This window comes from Pipistrellus kuhlii, unplaced genomic scaffold (assembly GCF_014108245.1).
Source record: "Pipistrellus kuhlii isolate mPipKuh1 unplaced genomic scaffold, mPipKuh1.p scaffold_m20_p_99, whole genome shotgun sequence".
Taxonomy (NCBI): Eukaryota; Metazoa; Chordata; class Mammalia; order Chiroptera; family Vespertilionidae; genus Pipistrellus; species Pipistrellus kuhlii.
The window spans coordinates 1-18586 of record NW_023425605.1 but is presented as its reverse complement, the minus strand read 5'-3'; the positions used below and the strand labels follow the sequence as shown (position 1 = coordinate 18586).

General features: G+C 50.2%; 4 protein-coding genes across 4 annotated transcripts; all 4 read right to left on the bottom strand.

Annotated features, from left to right (window-relative positions):
- Positions 1-945: 945 nt before the first annotated feature.
- LOC118714141 (keratin-associated protein 21-1-like) lies at positions 946-1302 on the bottom strand. Its single transcript, XM_036429080.1, has one exon. It carries the CDS (start codon positions 1300-1302, stop codon positions 946-948), a length of 357 nt encoding a protein of 118 aa, XP_036284973.1.
- A 4654-nt stretch (positions 1303-5956) lies between these two features.
- LOC118714140 (keratin-associated protein 21-1) lies at positions 5957-6337 on the bottom strand. Its single transcript, XM_036429079.1, has one exon. It carries the CDS (start codon positions 6335-6337, stop codon positions 5957-5959), a length of 381 nt encoding a protein of 126 aa, XP_036284972.1.
- Positions 6338-11043: 4706 nt separating this feature from the next.
- On the bottom strand, positions 11044-11376 carry LOC118714139 (keratin-associated protein 21-1-like). Its single transcript, XM_036429078.1, has one exon. It carries the CDS (start codon positions 11374-11376, stop codon positions 11044-11046), a length of 333 nt encoding a protein of 110 aa, XP_036284971.1.
- A 4679-nt stretch (positions 11377-16055) lies between these two features.
- On the bottom strand, positions 16056-16364 carry LOC118714126 (keratin-associated protein 6-2-like). The gene has a single exon (XM_036429054.1). The coding sequence runs from the start codon at positions 16362-16364 to the stop codon at positions 16056-16058; it is 309 nt and encodes a 102-aa protein (XP_036284947.1).
- Between the last annotated feature and the right edge of the window lie 2222 nt (positions 16365-18586).

The window sequence follows — 18586 nt, the reverse complement described above, 5'->3', positions numbered from 1 at the left end:
GTGTTTCTTCAGTGAGTTCTATAGGCCACGAGATATTTCATAGTAACCCACTGTTTATGACATTGATCATTATGAACACTTTTTATAATTCTGTTAATTTATTCTTTTTATTTAGTTATTTTGATGTGTCCTCTATTCTTACACCGCGCTTTGCCTCCCCCTCCAGAATATGCCCTCCCTGAGGACAAAGCTCACCAGTGAATTTTGAATGAGAACCCACCACAGAAAGCACAGGAGACCCACACACCATGTTCATGGACACAAAGGCTCAATAGTGTGAAGAACTCATCCCCCACAACTGATGAATGGATTCGGTTCCATCCCAATAAAACTCTGAGTGTGTATCTTTGTCGATGTTGACCAGCTGATTCTGAAGTTTAGATGGACAACAAAGAAATGAGAAGAGCCATGATCAATGTGAACAGGAGCAAGGTGGGAACACGCACATGACCCCACACCAAGACCTCCTGCGACCCACAGTGAACAGACCGTGTGTGCAGGTGAGAGAACGACACATGCCCTCGAAGATGCAATAAAGGAACCCAGGGTCTGGCTGACACAGTGAAGACCATGGGGATAGTGAAGGCCATGGGGAGAGGGAAGATTCTGACACAAACATAGTTATTTTCAGGAACGCATTCCCTTTGTTTATTGAACAAGTGCAATTTCTCCCAACTCTCGCATATTTGTGTTCTTGGACAACACAACTTCATAGGAGAGAAAAGCCGAGCCTGGCTATTTTGAGCACAATCAGAATCAAATCTTCCATCCTCAGGTCACACAATGGGCGCATTCACACTTCCTCAATAACAAACAGGAATCGGATGTAAAAGCAGGAGGCGTCCAGTCCTCAATGGACTGTAGAGTTGATGAATGGGCATCCCTCGGAGGAAAGCATTAATTTTCCATATTTTGTTAGAGGTGCAGGGTGTTGTAGGGGATGTTCTAGCAGCAAGAGTAGCATCGTCGGTAGCAGCAGCCAGAGCCGTAACCACAGCCATAGCCAGAGCCAGAGCCATAGCCATATCCATAGCCACAGCCATAGCCACAGCTGTATCTAGATCCATATCCACAGCCATAGCCACAGCCAGAGCCATAGCCAGAGCCGTATCCACAGCCATATCTGGATCCATATCCACAGCCATAGCCAGAGCCATATCCACAGCCGTAGCCACAGCCAGAGCCGTAGCCAGAGCCGTAGCCACAGCCATATCTGGATCCATATCCACAGCCATAGCCAGAGCCATAGCCAGAGCCATAGCCACAGCCCCCGTAGGAGCTGCCGTAGCAGTTGCAGCACATGCTGGCAGAGGGTGAGGGTTCAATGGAGGCGAAGAGGGATGTTGCTGGATGTGAGTGTGGTCTCCCACCCGGGGAGCTTTATATTCGCCAGGAAAGGCCCGGAATGTCGTCACGTGTGTGACTCACCAGGAAATGCTCACTGATCCCGGCTTGTGCAGGTCACTCCTGTCAGTGATCATGAGAGGACTCGGTGATAAGTGGCCCATTAGTGCAGAGTCTCTCACTTTTACTGGGACCTGTGTTTGTTCTGTGTCACCTGGGCCTTGTCTTGCGCCGATGACATGTCAATGAGAACATGCCCATCGATGATCTACTCACCTGAACCCATCCAGGAGGTTTCAAAGCTCCGTCCAGGAGGCCAGGTTCTGGGATGGAGGGCGTGTCTGTCTGGAATGAGCCCATTAAGAGAGCTCCACTCACCGCTTGAGCAGCGAAGGAATTGCTACTGAGTTCATAGTTTCATGGTTGGCAAAGTGCGACTCGAGAGCTACATGCAGCTCTTTGGCCCCTTGAGTGTGGCTCTTCCCCAAAACACCACGGCCTGAGCGAATCTATGTTGAAGAAGTGGTGCTAGAAGAAGTTTATGTTTAAAAAAATGTGGTTCTCCATAGAAATTTCAATCACTGTGTTTCGATATTTGGCTCCGTGGACTGATGAGTTTGCCGACCGCTGGTGTAGTGGATCTCATGGGTGTTCAGAGCTGGGCGGCACTGACCCTGAGCATTTCCTGGCGGAGGCTCCTGTCATCCAGCCTCATGGAGATGCTGGGTCATGGCCTGTGTCACCCAGGGGGCCGCTCCCAGGACATCTGTGTCCTCTATGGGGGGCCCTTCTGTCCTACCAGAGCACCCCCACCCCCTGAGCGTCCTCACAATGACCTTGCTGGGCGTGTTGTCGAGTGCAGGTCCCCTCTGCCATCTGTTGGTGCCCATGAAACTGGGACAGAGTCAGGGAGCCCATCACATGGACACTGAGGTACAGAAAGGTCAGGGACTGACTAGCACCCACAGCTCATGCGGCACCAAGATCAACCTCCGCTCCTCTTTGTCATGCGACATACATCCCCCTTTCTAATCATTAAAGACGTGAGCACGCTGGCTCTCTGTGCTCAGCAGGTGGTTGAACCCGCCTCTCGGTGGGCTCCCAGGAAGACAGCACCCACGGCTCTTCTCTCGCTGGGTTCTTCTGGCTTCTCTCTTAGGTCCGGACTCTTTCCTTCTCTCCATCTGCCCCTGTCTGTCAGCACCATCACCATCCCTGTCTCAGAGGCCTGGAACCGCGACTCCTGTGCTGAATCCGTTCTACCCCTGTACCAGTGCACTGAACGGTCACTCGGATGAGCAGTTCCATCACCGTCCTCACGTCCCTCCTTCTCCACCATATCAGCCCCTGCCAGTACCCACACCCCCTCTTCCGTGGCTTTCCGAGCTTGTTCAGTCTCTAGTTTAATGGATCCATCATCATTTGCCCAGAATGTAGACCCTCAAATTGGCTCTGAGAACACAGGCGAACCCAAACAAAGGAACGTACTGCAAAACATGTGGTGTCTGACAGGTTATGGAAGCTGAGGACGCACTTGGTCCAAAGAAGGACCAATGAGTGCCGCTGCCTCCTGTGTCCTCTCCACCAAAGTCCTGCCTCCGGCTCATCGCAAAGACTCGTGGGCATCTCCGCGGTATTTCTCCTCGAGGTCTCGCCTTCCGGGCCTTCTGGTCCCACACTCCACTGGCATTCCAGGCAGTACCTGCCCTGCCAGGGCCAGAGGCTCCAAGTGGCCTGCAGATCCTCCAGCTTCTCTCCTCCTTCCCAGAGGCCCTCCGATCCCCACATTTGCTTTCATTCCAGCATCACTAGTGGCTTCTCGGCCGTTGCCTTTTTCTTTTCTCCTCCTCGGATTTGGCTCCCAGTTGAGAGGGTGCCCGGCCAGCTGCTGGCCCCTCTGACGGTTCCTACTCACACCTCTTTAGATGGACTATCTGGGCTGTGGGGCTGTGGTCAGTTCATCTTCGTTAGCATCTAAGCTTGTCCTCCAGGGTCTGCCTGCATCCAGAATGGAAGTGCCAGAACCAAAAGAAGTGCCAGAACCTGTCGGCATCACCACCCCCATCCCTTGCTACACCCTGATGCTCAGGACAATGTCTGACAGACAACTGAGTCTTAGACCTTTCATGTACAAGAGAACTAACAAATGACCCAATCAATGCAATCAAGTAGCATTGTTATTTTCATTTATTTTTTGAAAAATTAAATTGATTGGCCAAAACCAGTTTAGCTCAGTGGATAGAGCGTCAGCCTGCAGACAGAAGGGTCCTGGGTTTGATTTTGGTCAAGGGCATATACCTTGGTTGCAGGCACATCCCCGGTGGGGAGTGTGCAGGAGGCGGCTGATCAATTACTCTCTCTCATAGATGTTTCTAACTCTCTATCCCTCTCCCTTCCTTTCTGTAAAAAATTAATAAAATACTTAAAAAAAATTAAATGGATTGGAGTGGCATTGGTTCATAGGACCAGGGAGCTGCCAAGTGTATGCTTCCATGCTACAAACAGCATCTTAAATTCTCCTTCCGACCTTTTTTTTTAATTGGGAAATGATGTTAGTTACCAAATGTCTGGACATGTTGTAGAACTTAGCACATCCTCTTCACCCAGTTACACCCATGATCATCTCTCCTATAACCAACCACAACAATCAGAACTAAGGAATCAGCTTCTTAAGGATCCTCACGCTCTACTGGGATTTCACATTTCTGTCACTGGTGGCCTTTATTTTATTTTTTCTCTAAGGTCTAATAAAGGTCCCATGGCATTGGGTTGTCCAACTTTTTTGTCTTCCTCAGTAGGGGATGGATTTTCAAGTGCGTCTCCAGCTTCCACAGCCATGTCAGACACCACCTGTTTTGCAGATCGTTCCTCCTTTGGGTTTTCCTGAGTTCTCAGAGCCAGGTTGAGGGTCCACAATCTGCAAGGATGGCGGAGAGATGTGGCTGCTTCGGTTGGTCATGGCAGGAGGTGCTCGACCTCAGGGAGGCTTTGGCAGTTTTAGGGGGAGACTCTTAAGCCGGAAGTGCTAATAGAATAAATCCTTCTATTTCTGTGTAATCGTGGGCCCCGGGTTTAAACGTCAGAGGCTCTGTCATGGTCTTTGATGGATACAACATGATGGTCACGCACGTGTGAAGTATGGACCGAAGTGGGTCCCTTTGCTGCTCAGAAAAACAGTGCACACTGGACATACAAGCCTTTTGGGCTGGGCCCGCCTCGTCTTCACTGCATCTTCCATCATGTCTTCTCCACCTCTCCGGCCTCACGCTCCTCCCGGGAGCACCCTGTCCCCACGGCTGCGGACACGCAGGGAGGACGGAGGATGTTATTAAAGGAACAAACGATGTTTCAGAGATGGAACCAGCGTGGGTTACAGGCCCTCTTGGCAGCTAGTGACAGAGTTTAGATGTCACATTGGAATAAACATGTTCCTCTAGATATTTGTCTGTAGTCTTCATTTGTGTTATGTCTTTACCTGGTGTTGGCATTAAGGTAATGTGACCTCGCTGAGTGAGTTGGTAATTTTTCCCTCAGATTTTATTTCTAGAAGTGATTGTAGAGAATTGGTAATCATTCTTTAAAATGTTTGTAGAATTTTTCTGTAAGACTTTTTGTTTTGAAGGGTTATCTTTGCTTCAATGCATTTAGAAGTTACAAGCCTATTAAGAGTGTTTCTTCAGTGAGTTCTACAGGCCACACGATATTTCATCGCAACCCACTGTTCATGACATTGATCATTATGAACACTTTTTATAATTCTGTTAATTTATTCTTTTTATTTAGTTATTTCAGTGTGTCCTTGATTCTTCTACCGCGCTTTGCCTCCCCCTCCAGAATATGCCCTCCGTGAGGACAAAGCTCACCGGTGAATTCTGAATGAGAACCCACCCAGAAAGCACAGGAGACCCACACACCATGTTCATGGACACAAAGGCTCAATAGTGTGAAGAACTCATCCCCCACAACTGATGAATGGATTCGGTTCCATCCCAATAAAACTCTGAGTGTGTATCTTTGTCGATGTTGACCAGCTGATTCTGAAGTTTAGATGGACAACAAAGAAATGAGAAGAGCCACAATCAATGTGAAGAGGAGCAAGGTGGGAACACGCATTTGACCCCACACCAAGACCTCCTGCGACCCACAGTGAACAGACCGTGTGTGCTGGTGAGAGAACGACACATGCCCTCGAAGATGCAATAAAGGAACCCAAGGTCTGGCTGACACAGTGAAGACCATGGGGATAGTGAAGGCCATGGGGAGAGGGAAGATTCTGACACAAACACAGTTACTTTCAGGAACGCATCCCATTTGTTTATTGAACAAGTGCAATTTCTCCCAATTCTGGCATATTTGTGTTCCTGGACAACATAACTTCATAGGAGAAGAAAGCTGAGCCTGGCCATTTTGAGCACAATCAGAGTCAAATCTTCCATCCTCAGGTCACACAATGGGCCCATTCACACTTCCTCAATAACAAAAAGGAATCGGATGTAAAAGCAGGAGGCATCCAGTCCTTACTGGAGTGTAGAGATGAGGAACGGGCATCCCTCAGAGGAAAGCGTTAATTATCCATATTTTGTTAGAGGCGCAGGGTGTTGTAGGGTATGTTCTAGCAGCAAGAGTAGCATCGTCGGTAGCAGCAGCCAGAGCCGTAGCCAGAGCCATAGCCACAGCCATAGCCGCAGCCATATCCACAACCGTATCTGGATCCATATCCACAGCCGTAGCCAGAACCATAACCACAGCCATATCTGGATCCATATCTACACCCACAGCCATAGCCAGAGCCATAGCCAGAGCCATATCCACAGCCATATCCACAACCGTATCTCAATTTATATCCACAGCCGTAGCCAGAACCATAACCACAGCCATATCTGGATCCATATCCACAATCGTAGCCAGAGCCATATCCACAGCCATAGCCACAGCCGTAGCCAGAGCCGTAGCCACAGCCCCCGTAGGAGCTGCCGTAGCAGTTGCAGCACATGCTGGTAGAGGGTGAGGGTTCGGTGGAGGCGAAGAGGGACGTTGCTGGATGTGAGTGTGGCCTCCCACCCGGGGAGCTTTATATTCACTAGGAAAGGCCCGGAATGCCGTCACGTGTGTGACTCACCAGGAAATGCTCACTGATCCTGGCTTGTGCAGGTCACTCCTGTCAGTGATCATGAGAGGACTCAGTGATAAGTGGCCCATTAGTGCAGAGTCTCTCACTTTTACTGGGACCCGTGTTTGTTTTGTGTCACCTGGGCCTTGTCTTGCGCCAATGACACGTCAATGAGAACATGCCCATCGATGATCTACTCACCTGAACCCATCCAGAAGGTTTCAAAGCTTCGTCCAGGAGGCCAGGTTCTGGGATGGAGGGCATGTCTGTCTGGAATGAGCCCATTAAGTGAGCTCCACTCACCGCTTGAGCAGCGAAGGAATTGCTACTGAGTTCATAGTCCCATGGTCGGAAAAGTGCGACCAAAGAGCCACATGCGACTCTTAGGCCCTTGAGTGTGGCTCTTCCACAAAACAGCATGGCCTAGGCGAGTCTATGTTGAAGAAGTGGTGCTAGAAGAAGTTTACTTTTAAAAAATGTGGCTCTCTATAAAAATTTCAATCGTTGTGCTGTTGATATTTGGCTCCGTGGATGGATGAGTTTGCCGACCACTGGTGTAGTCGATCTCCTAGGTCTGCAGAGCTGGGTGGCACTGACCCTGAGCATATCCTGGCTGAGGCTCCTCTCATTCAGCCTCATGGAGATGCTGGGTCATGGCCTGTGTCACCCAGGGGCCCAGTCCCAGGACATCTGTGTCTGCTCTGGGGGGCCCTTCAGTCCTACCCAAAGTGCACCTTGCCCCAGAGCGTCCTCACAATTACCCTGTTGGGCGTGTTGTCGAGTGCAGGTCCCCTCTGCCATCTGTTGGTGCCCATGAAACTGGGACAGAGTCAGTGAGCCCATCACATGGACACTGAGGTACAGAAAGGTCAGGAACTGACTAACACCCACAGCTCATGCGGCACCAAGATCAACCTCCGCTCCTCTTTGTCATGCGACATACATCCCCCTTTCTAATCATTAAAGACATGAGCACGCTGGCTCTCTGCATTCAGCAGGTGGTTGAACCCGCCTCTTGTTGGGCTCCCAGGAAGACAGCATCCACGGCTCTTCTCTCACTGGGTCCTTCTGGCTTCTCTCTTAGGTCCCAGACTCTTTCCTTCTTTCCATTTGCCCCTGTCTGTCAGCACTGTCACCATCCCTGTGTCAGAGGCCTGGGAACCGCGGCTCCCACGCTGAATCTATTCTACCTCTGTACCAGTGCACTGAACAGTAACTCGTCCCTCCTCCTTCCACCACCTCCGCTCAGATCAGCCCCAACAGCCCCTGCCAGTACCCACACCCCCTCCTCCATGGCTTTCCGAGTTTGTTCAGTCTCTAGTTTAATGGATCCATCATCATTTGCCCAGAATGTAGACCCTCAAATTGGCTCTGAAAACACAGGCAAACCCAAACAAAGGAACGTACTGCAAAGCATGTGGTGTCTGACATGGTTATGGAAGCTGAGGACGCACTTGGTCCAAAGAAGGACCAATGAGTGCCGCTGCCTCCTGTGTCCTCTCCACCAAAGTCCTGCCTCCGGCTCATCGCAAAGACTCGTGGGCATCTCCGCGGTGATTTCTCCTCGAGGTCTCGCCTTCCTGGCCTTCTGGTTCCACACTCCACTGGCATTCCAGGCAGTACCTGCCCTGCCAGGGCCAGAGGCTCCAAGTGGCCTGCAGATCCTCCAGCTTCTCTCATCCTTCCCGAAGGCCCTCCAACCCCCACATTCACTTTCATTCCAGCATCACTAATAGCTTCTCGGCCGTTGCCTTTTTCTTTTCTCCTCCTCGGATTTGGCTCCCAGTTGAGAGGGTGCCCGGCCAGCTGCTAGCCCTTATGACGGTTCCTGCTCACACCTCTTTAGATGGACTATCTGGGCTGTGGGGCTGTGGTCAGTTCATCTTCGTTAGCATCTAAGCTTGTCCTCCAGGGTCTGCCTGCATGTCCTGCCCTTGCTCCATCCAGAATGGAAGTGCCAGAACCATGGAAGTGCCAGAACCAATGGAAGTGCCAGAACCTGTCGGCAACACCACCCCCATCCCTTGCTACACCCTGATGCTCAGGACAATGTCTGACAGACAACTGAGTCTTAGACCTTTCATGTACAAGAGAACTAACAAATGACCCAATCAATGCAATCAAGTAGCATTGTTATTTTCATAAAAATTAAATTGATTGGCCAAAACCAGTTTGGTTCAGTGGATAGAGTGTCAGCCTGAGAACTGAAGGGTCCCGGGTTCGATTCCAGTCAAGGGCATGAACCATGGTTGCGGGCACATCCCCGGTGAGGGATGTGCAGGAGGCAGCTGATCTATGATTCTCTCTCATCGAAGTTTCTACCTCTCTATCCCTCTTCCTTCCTCGCTATAAAAAAATCAATAAAATAATTAAAACAATTAAATTCATTGGAGTGGCATTGGTTCATAGGATCAGGGACCTGCCAAGTGTCTGCTTCCACACTACAAGCAGCATCTTAAATTCTCCTCCCAACCTTTTTTATTGTGAAAAGATGTTAGTTACCAAATGTCTGGACATGTTGTAGAACTTAGCACATCCTCTTCACCCAGTTACACCCATGATCATCTCTCCCATAATCAACCACAACAATCAGAACTAAGGAATCAGCTTCTTAAGGATCCTCACGCGCTACTGGGATTTCACATTTCTTCACTGGTGGCCTTTATTTTATTTTTTCTCTAAGGTCTAATAAAGGTCCCATGGCATTGGGTTGTCCAATTTTTTTGTCTTCCTCAGTAGGGGGTGGATTTTCAAGTACGTCTCCAGGTCCCACAGCCATGTCAGACATCACATGTTTTGCAGAACGTTCCTCCTTTGGGTTTTCCTGAGTTCTCAGAGCCAAGTTGAGGGTCTACAATCTGCAAGGATGGTGGAGAGATGTGGCTGCTTCTGTTGGTCATGGCAGGATGTCCTCGAACTCAGGGAGGCTTTGGCAGTTTTCAAAGGAGACTCTTAAGCTGGAAGTGCTAATAGAATAAATCCTTCTATTTCTGTGTAATCGTGGGCCCCGGGTTTAAACGTCAGAGGCTCTGTCATGGTCTTTGATGGTTACAACATGATGGTCACACACGTGTGAAGTTCGGACCAAAGTGGGTCCCTTTGCTGCTCAGAAAAACAGTGCACGCTGGTCTTTTAAGCCTTCGGGGCTGAGCCCGCCTCGTCTTCACTGCATCTTCCATCGTGTCTTCTCCACCTCTCCGGCCTCACGCTCCTCCCGGGAGCACCCTGTCCCCACGGCTGCGGACACGCAGGGAGGACGGAGGATGTTATTAAAGGAACAAAAGATGTTTCAGAGATGGAACCAGCGTGGGTTACAGGCCCTCTTGGCAGCTAGTGACAGAGTTTAGATGTCACATTGGAATAAACATGTTCCTCTAGATATTTGTCTGTAGTTTCATTTGTGTCATGTCTTTACCTGGTGTTGGCATTAAGTTAATGTGACCTTGTTGAATGAGTTGGTAATTTTTCCCTCAGATTTTATTTCTAGAAGTGATTGTAGAGAATTGGTGTAATCATTCTTTAAAACATTTGTAGAATTTTTCTGTAAGACTTTCTGTTGTGAAGGGTCGTTATTGCTTCAATGCATTTAGAAGTTACAAGCCTATTAAGAGTGTTTCTTCAGTGAGTTCTATAGGCCACGCGATATTTCATCGCAACCCACTGTGTATATGCCATTGATCATTATGAACATCTTTTATAATAATTCTGTTAATTTATTCTTTTTATTTAGTTATTTTGATGTGTCCTCTATTCTTACACCGCGCTTTGCCTCCCCCTCCAGAATATGCCCTCCGTGAGGACAAAGCTCACCGGTGAATTTTGAATGAGAACCCACCCAGAAAGCACAGGAGACCCACACACCATGTTCATGGACACAAAGGCTCAATAGTGTGAAGAACTCATCCCCCACAACTGATGAATGGATTTGGTTCCATCCCAATAAAACTCTGAGTGTGTATCTTTGTCGATGTTGACCAGCTGATTCTGAAGTTTAGATGGACAACAAAGAAATGAGAAGAGCCATGATCAATGTGAACAGGAGCAAGGTGGGAACACACACATGACCCCACACCAAGACCTCCTGCGACCCACAGTGAACAGACCGTGTGTGCTGGTGAGAGAACGACACATGCCCTCGATGACGCAATAAAGGAACCCAAGGTCTGGCTGACACAGTGAAGACCATGAGGATAGTGAAGGCCATGGGGAGAGGGAAGATTCTGACACAAACACAGTTACTTTCAGGAATGCATCCCATTTGTTTATTGAACAAGTGCAATTTCTCCCAATTCTGGCATATTTGTGTTCCTGGACAACACCACTTCATAGGAGAGAAAAGCTGAGCCTGGCCAGTTTGAGCACAATCAGAATCCAATCTTCCATCCCCAGGTCACACAATGGGCGCATTCATACTTCCTCAATAACAAACAGGATTTGGATGTAAAAGCAGGAGGCGTCTAGTCCTCACTGGAGTGTAAAGATGATGAACGGGCATCCCTTGAAGGAAAAGCGTCAATTTTCCATGTTTTGGAAAATTGGTGTAGCAAGGGATGGGGGTGGTGTTGCCGCAGGGTGGTATAGCAGATGTTTTAGCAGCAAGAGTAGCATCGTCGGAAGCAGCAGCCAGAGCCATAGCCAGATCCATAGCCACAGCCATAGCCAGAGCCATAGCCAGAGCCATAGCCAGAGCCGTAGCCACAGCCATATCTGGATCCATATCCACAGCCATAGCCAGAGCCATATCCACAGCCATATCCACAGCCGTATCTGGATCCATATCCACAGCCATAGCCAGAGCCATATCCACAGCCATATCCACAGCCGTAGCCAGAGCCATAGCCACAGCCAGAGCCGTAGCCAGAGCCGTAGCCAGAGCCATAGCCACAGCCCCCGTAGGAGCTGCCGTAGCAGTTGCAGCACATGCTGGCAGAGGTGAGGGTTCGGTGGAGGCGAAGAGGGACGTTGCTGGATGTGAGTGTCTTCTCCCCCCCTGGGAGCTTTATATGCGCCAGGAAAGGCCCAGAATGCCGTCACGTGTGTGACTCACCAGGAAATGCTCACTGATCCTGGCTTGTGCAGGTCACTCCTGTCAGTGATCATGAGAGGACTCGGTGATAAGTGGCCCATTAGTGCAGAGTCTCTCACTTTTACTGGGACCCGTGTTTGTTTTGTGTCGCCTGGGCCTTGTCTTGCGCCGATGACACCTCAATGAGAATGTGCCCATCGATGATCTACTCACCGGAACCCATCCAGGAGGTTTCAAAGCTCCGTCCAGGAGGCCAGGTTCTGGGATGGAGGGCGTGTCTGTCTGGAACGAGCCCATTAAGTGAGCTCCACTCACTGCTTCATCAGCGAAGGAATTGCTACTGAGTTCATAGTTCCATTGTCGGCAAAGTGCGACTCGAGAGCCACATGCGGCTCTTTGGCCCCTTGAGTGTGGCTCTTCCACAAACAGCACGGCCTGGGTGAGTCTATGTTGAAGAAGTGGCGTTAGAAGAAGTTTATGTTTAAAAAATGTGGCTCTCCACTCTCCATAGAACTGTCAATCGTTGTGCTGTTGATATTTGGCTCCGTGGACTGATGAGTTTGCCAACCGCTGGTGTAGTGGATCTCGTGGGTCTGCAGAGCTGGGCGGCACTGACCCTGAGCATTTCCTGGCGGAGGCTCCTGTCATCCAGCCTCATGGAGATGCTGGGTCATGGCCTGTGTCACCCAGGGGGCCGCTCCCAGGACATCTGTGTCCTCTCTGGGGGGCCCTTCTGTCCTACCAGAGCACCCCCACCCCCTGAGCGTCCTCACAATGACCTTGCTGGGCGTGTTGTCGAGTGCAGGTCCCCTCTGCCATCTGTTGGTGCCCATGAAACTGGGACAGAGTCAGGGAGCCCATCACATGGACACTGAGGTACAGAAAGGTCAGGAACTGACTAGCACCCACAGCTCATGCGGCACCAAGATCAACCTCTGCTCCTCTTTGTCATGCGACATACATCCACCTTTCTAATCATTAAAGGCGTGAGCACGCTGGCTCTCTGCATTCAGCAGGTGGTTGAACCCGCCTCTCGGTGGGCTCCCAGGAAGACAGCACCCACGGCTCTTCTCTCGCTGGGTCCTTCTGGCTTCTCTCTTAGGTCCGGACTCTTTCCTTCTCTCCATCTGCCCCTGTCTGTCAGCACCATCACCATCCCTGTCTCAGAGGCCTGGGAGACCGCGGCTGCTGTGCTGAATCCGTTCTACCCCTGTACCAGTGCACTGAACGGTTACTCGGATGAGCAGTTCCATCACCGTCCTCACGTCCCTCCTTCTCCACCAGATCAGCCCCTGCCAGTACCCACACCCCCTCTTCCGTGGCTTTCCGAGCTTGTTCAGTCTCTAGTTTAATGGATCCATCATCATTTGCCCAGAATGTAGACCCTCAAATTGGCTCTGAGAACACAGGTGAACCCAAACAAAGGAACGTACTGCAAAACATGTGGTGTCTGACATGGTTATGGAAGCTGAGGACGCACTTGGTCCAAAGAAGGACCAACGAGTGCCGCTGCCTCCTGTGTCCTCTCCACCAAAGTCCTGCCTCCGGCTCATCGCAAAGACTCGTGGGCATCTCCGCGGTGATTTCTCCTCGAGGTCTCGCCTTCCTGGCCTTCTGGTCCCACACTCCACTGGCATGCCGGGCGGGACCTGCCCTGCCAGGGCCAGAGGCCCCAAGTGGCCTGCAGATCCTCCAGCTTCTCTCCTCCTTCCCAGAGGCCCTCCGACCCCCACATTCGCTTTCATTCCAGCATCACTAGTGGCTTCTCGGCCGTTGCCTTTTTCTTTTCTCCTCCTTGGATTTGGCTCCCAGTTGAGAGGGTTCCCGGCCAGCTGCTGGCCCCGCTGACGGTTCCTACTCACACCTCTTCAGATGGACTGTCTGGGCTGCGGGGCTGTGGTCAGTTCATCTTCGTTAGCATCTAAGCTTGTCCTCCAGGGTCTGCCGGCATTTCCTGCCCTTGCTCCATCCAGAATGGAAGTGCTAGAACCAATAGAAGTGCCAGAACCTGTCGGCAACACCACCCCCATCCCTTGCTACACCCTGATGCTCAGGACAATGTCTGACAGACAACTGAGTCTTAGACCTTTCATGTACAAGAGAGCTAACAAATGACCCAATCAATGCAATCAAGTAGCATTGTTATTTTCATTTATTTTTTGAAAAATTAAATTGATTGGCCAAAACCAGTTTGGCTCAGTGGATAGAGCGTCAGCCTGCAGACAGAAGGGTCCTGGGTTTGATTTTGGTCAAGGGCATGTACCTTGGTTGCAGGCACATCCCCGGTGGGGGGTGTGCAGGAGGCGGCTGATCAATTACTCTCTCTCATCGAAGTTTCTACCTCTCTATCCCTCTCCCTTCATTTCTGTAAAAAATTAATAAAATACTTAAAAAAAATTAAATGGATTGGAGTGGCATTGGTTCATAGGACCAGGGAGCTGCCAAGTGTATGCTTCCATGCTACAAGCAGCATCTTAAATTCTCCTTCCGACCTTTTTTTTATTGGGAAATGATGTTAGTTACCAAATGTCTGGACATGTTGTAGAACTTAGCACATCCTCTTCACCCAGTTACACCCATGATCATCTCTCCTATAACCAACCACAACAATCAGAACTAAGGAATCAGCTTCTTAAGGATCCTCACGCTCTACTGGGATTTCACATTTCTGTCACTGGTGGCCTTTATTTTATTTTTTCTCTAAGGTCTAATAAAGGTCCCATGGCATTGGGTTGTCCAATTTTTTTGTCTTCCTCAGTAGGGGGCGGATTTTCAAGTGCGTCTCCAGCTTCCACAGCCATGTCAGACACCACCTGTTTTGCAGATCGTTCCTCCTTTGGGTTTTCATGAGTTCTCAGAGCCAGGTTGAGGATCCACATTCTGCAAGGATGGCGGAGAGATGTGGCTGCTTCGGTTGGTCATGGCAGGAGGTACTCGATCTCAGGGAGGCTTTGGCAGTTTTTGGGGGAGACTCTTAAGCTGGAAGTGCTAATAGAATAAATCCTTCTATTTCTGTGTAATCGTGGGCCCCGGGTTTAAACGTCAGAGGCTCTGTCATGGCCTTTGATGGTTTCAACATGATGGTCACGCACGTGTGAAGTACGGACCGAAGTGGGTCCCTTTGCTGCTCAGAAAAACAGTGCACACTGGACATACAAGCCTTTGGGCCTGGGCCCGCCTCGCCTTCACTGCGTCTTCCATCATGTCTTCTCCACCTCTCGGGCCTCATGCTCCTCCCGGGAGCACCCTGTCCTCATGGCTGCGGACACGCAGAGAGGACAGAGGATGTTATTAAAGGAACAAACGATGTTTCAGAGATGGAACCAGCGTGGGTTACAGGCCCTCTTGGCAGCTAGTGACAGAGTTTAGATGTCACATTGGAATAAACATGTTCCTCTAGATATTTGTCTGTAGTCTTCATTTGTGTTATGTCTTTACCTGGTGTTGGCATTAAGGTAATGTGACCTCGTTGAATGAGTTGGTAATTTTTCTCTTGGATTTTATTTCTAGAAGTGATTGTAGAGAATTGGTAATCATTCTTTAAAACATTTGTTGAATTTTTCTGTAAGACTTTTTGTTTTGAAGGGTTATCTTTGCTTCAATGCATTTAGAAGTTACAAGCCTATTAGGAGTGTTTCTTCAGTGAGTTCTACAGGCTACATGATATTTCATAGCAACCCACTGTGTATGCCATTGATCATTATGAACACCTTTTATAATTCTGTTAATTTATTCTTTTTATTTTGTTATTTCAGTGTGTCCTCGATTCTTACACCGCGCTTTGCCTCCCCTTCCAGAATATGCCCTCCGTGAGGACAAAGCTCACTGGTGAATTCTGAATGAGAACCCACCCAGAAAGCACAGGAGACCCACACACCATGTTCATGGACACAAAGGCTCAATAGTGTGAAGAACTCATCCCCCACAACTGATGAATGGATTCGGTTCCATCCCAATTAAACTCTGAATGTGTATCTTTGTCGATGTTGACCAGCTGATTCTGAAGTTTAGATGGACAACAAAGAAATGAGAAGAGCCACAATCAATGTGAAGAGGAGCAAGGTGGGAACATGCATTTGACCCCACACCAAGAACTCCTGCGACCCACAGTGAACAGGCCGTGTGTGCTGGTGAGAGAACGACACATGCCCTCGATGACGCAATAAAGGAACCCAAGGTCTGGCTGACACAGTGAAGACCATGGGGATAGTGAAGGCCATGGGGAGAGGGAAGATTCTGACACAAACACAGTTACTTTCAGGAACGCATCCCATTTGTTTATTGAACAAGTGCAATTTCTCCCAACTCTTGCATATTTGTGTTCCTGGACAACATAACTTCATAGGAGAAGAAAGCCGAGCCTGGCCATTTTGAGCACAATCAGAATCAAATCTTCCATCCTCAGGTCACACAATGGGCCCATTCACACTTCCTCAATAACAAACAGGAATCGGATGTAAAAGCAGGAGGCATCCAGTCCTTACTGGAGTGTAGAGATGAGGAACGGGCATCCCTCAGAGGAAAGCGTTAATTATCCATATTTTGTTAGAGGCGCAGGGTGTTGTAGGGTATGTTCTAGCAGCAAGAGTAGCATCGTCGGTAGCAGCAGCCAGAGCCGTAGCCAGAGCCATAACCACAGCCATAGCCACAGCCATAGCCAGAGCCATAGCCAGAACCATAACCACAGCCATATCTGGATCCATATCCACACCCACAGCCATAGCCAGAGCCATAGCCAGAGCCATATCCACAGCCATATCCACAACCGTATCTGGATCCATATCCACAGCCATAGCCAGAGCCATATCCACAGCCATAGCCACAGCCGTAGCCAGAGCCGTAGCCACAGCCCCCGTAGGAGCTGCCGTAGCAGTTGCAGCACATGCTGGCAGAGGGTGAGGGTTCGGTGGAGGCGAAGAGGGACGTTGCTGGATGTGAGTGTGGCCTCCCACCCGGGGAGCTTTATATTCGCCAGGAAAGGCCCGGAATGTCATCACGTGTGTGACTCACCAGGAAATGCTCACTGATCCCGGCTTGTGCAGGTCACTCCTGTCAGTGATCATGAGAGGACTCGGTGATAAGTGGCCCATTAGTGCAGAGTCTCTCACTTTTACTGGGACCCGTGTTTGTTTTGTGTCGCCTGGGCCTTGTCTTGCGCCAATGACACGTCAATGAGAACATGCCCATCGATGATCTACTCACCAGAACCCATCCAGAAGGTTTCAAAGCTTCGTCCAGGAGGCCAGGTTCTGGGATGGAGGGCATGTCTGTCTGGAACGAGCCCATTAAGTGAGCTCCACTCACCGCTTGAGCAGCGAAGGAATTGCTACTGAGTTCATAGTCCCATGGTCGGAAAAGTGCGACCAAAGAGCCACATGCGACTCTTAGGCCCTTGAGTGTGGCTCTTCCACAAAACAGCATGGCCTAGGCGAGTCTATGTTGAAGAAGTTGTGCTAGAAGAAGTTTAAGTTTAAAAAATGTGGCTCTCCATAGAAATGTCAATAGTTGTGCTGTTGATATTTGGCTCCGTGGATGGATGAGTTTGCCGATCACTGGTGCAGTCTATCTCGTAGGTCTGCAGAGCTGGGTGGCACTGACCCTGAGCATATCCTGGCTGAGGCTCCTCTCATCCAGCCTCATGGAGATGCTGGGTCATGGCCTGTGTCACCCAGGGGCCCAGTCCCAGGACATCTGTGTCTGCTCTGGGGGGCCCTTCAGTCCTACCCAAAGCGCACCTCGCCCCTGAGCGTCCTCACAATTACCCTGTTGGGCGTGTTGTCGAGTGCAGGTCCCCTCTGCCATCTGTTGGTGCCCATGAAACTGGAACAGAGTCAGTGAGCCCATCACATGGACACTGAGGTACAGAAAGGTCAGGAACTGACTAACACCCACAGCTCATGCGGCACCAAGATCAATCTCTGCTCCTCTTTGTCATGCAACATACATCCTCCTTTCTAATCATTAAAGACATGAGCACGCTGGCTCTCTGCATTCAGCAGGTGGTTGAACCCGCCTCTTGTTGGGCTCCCAGGAAGACAGCACCCACGGCTCTTCTCTCACTGGGTCCTTCTGGCTTCTCTCTTAGGTCCCAGACTCTTTCCTTCTTTCCATTTGCCCTGTCTGTCAGCACTGTCACCATCCCTGTGTCAGAGGCCTGGGAACCCCGGCTCCCACGCTGAATCCATTCTACCTCTGTACCAGTGCACTGAACAGTAACTCGTCCCTCCTCCTTCCACCACCTCCGCTCAGATCAGCCCCAACAGCCCCTGCCAGTACCCACACCCCCTCCTCCATGGCTTTCCGAGTTTGTTCAGTCTCTAGTTTAATGGATCCATCATCATTTGCCCAGAATATAGACCCTCAAATTGGCTCTGAAAACACAGGCAAACCCAAACAAAGGAATGTACTGCAAAGCATGTGGTGTCTGACATGGTTATGGAAGCTGAGGACGCACTTGGTCCAAAGAAGGACCAATGAGTGCCGCTGCCTCCTGTGTCCTCTCCACCAAAGTCCTGCCTCCGGCTCATCGCAAAGACTCGTGGGCATCTCCGCGGTGATTTCTCCTCGAGGTCTCGCCTTCCTGGCCTTCTGGCCCCACACTCCACTGGCATTCCAGGCAGTACCTGCCCTGCCAGGGCCAGAGGCTCCAAGTGGCCTGCAGATCCTCCAGCTTCTCTCCTCCTTCCCAGAGGCCCTCCGACCCCCACATTCCCTTTCATTCCAGCATCACTAATAGCTTCTCGGCCGTTGCCTTTTTCTTTTTTCCTCCTAGGATTTGGCTCCCAGTTGAGAGGGTGCCCAGCCAGCTGCTGGCCCTTCTGACGGTTCCTGCTCACACCTCTTCAGATGGACTGTCTGGGCTGCGGGGCTGTGGTCAGTTCATCTTCGTTAGCATCTAAGCTTGTCCTCCAGGGTCTGCCTGCATGTCCTGCCCTTGCTCCATCCAGAATGGAAGTGCCAGAACCATGGAAGTGCCAGAACCAATGGAAGTGCCAGAACCTGTCGGCAACACCACCCCCATCCCTTGCTACACCCTGATGCTCAGGACAATGTCTGACAGACAACTGAGTCTTAGACCTTTCATGTACAAGAGAAATAACAAATGA

Bases quoted from the DNA above. Each gene is read 5' to 3' on its own strand.
- LOC118714141 (XM_036429080.1), bottom strand. From the start codon at position 1,302: ATGTGCTGCAACTGCTACGGCAGCTCCTACGGGGGCTGTGGCTATGGC.
- LOC118714126 (XM_036429054.1), bottom strand. From the start codon at position 16,364: ATGTGCTGCAACTGCTACGGCAGCTCCTACGGGGGCTGTGGCTACGGC.
- LOC118714139 (XM_036429078.1), bottom strand. From the start codon at position 11,376: ATGTGCTGCAACTGCTACGGCAGCTCCTACGGGGGCTGTGGCTATGGC.
- LOC118714140 (XM_036429079.1), bottom strand. From the start codon at position 6,337: ATGTGCTGCAACTGCTACGGCAGCTCCTACGGGGGCTGTGGCTACGGC.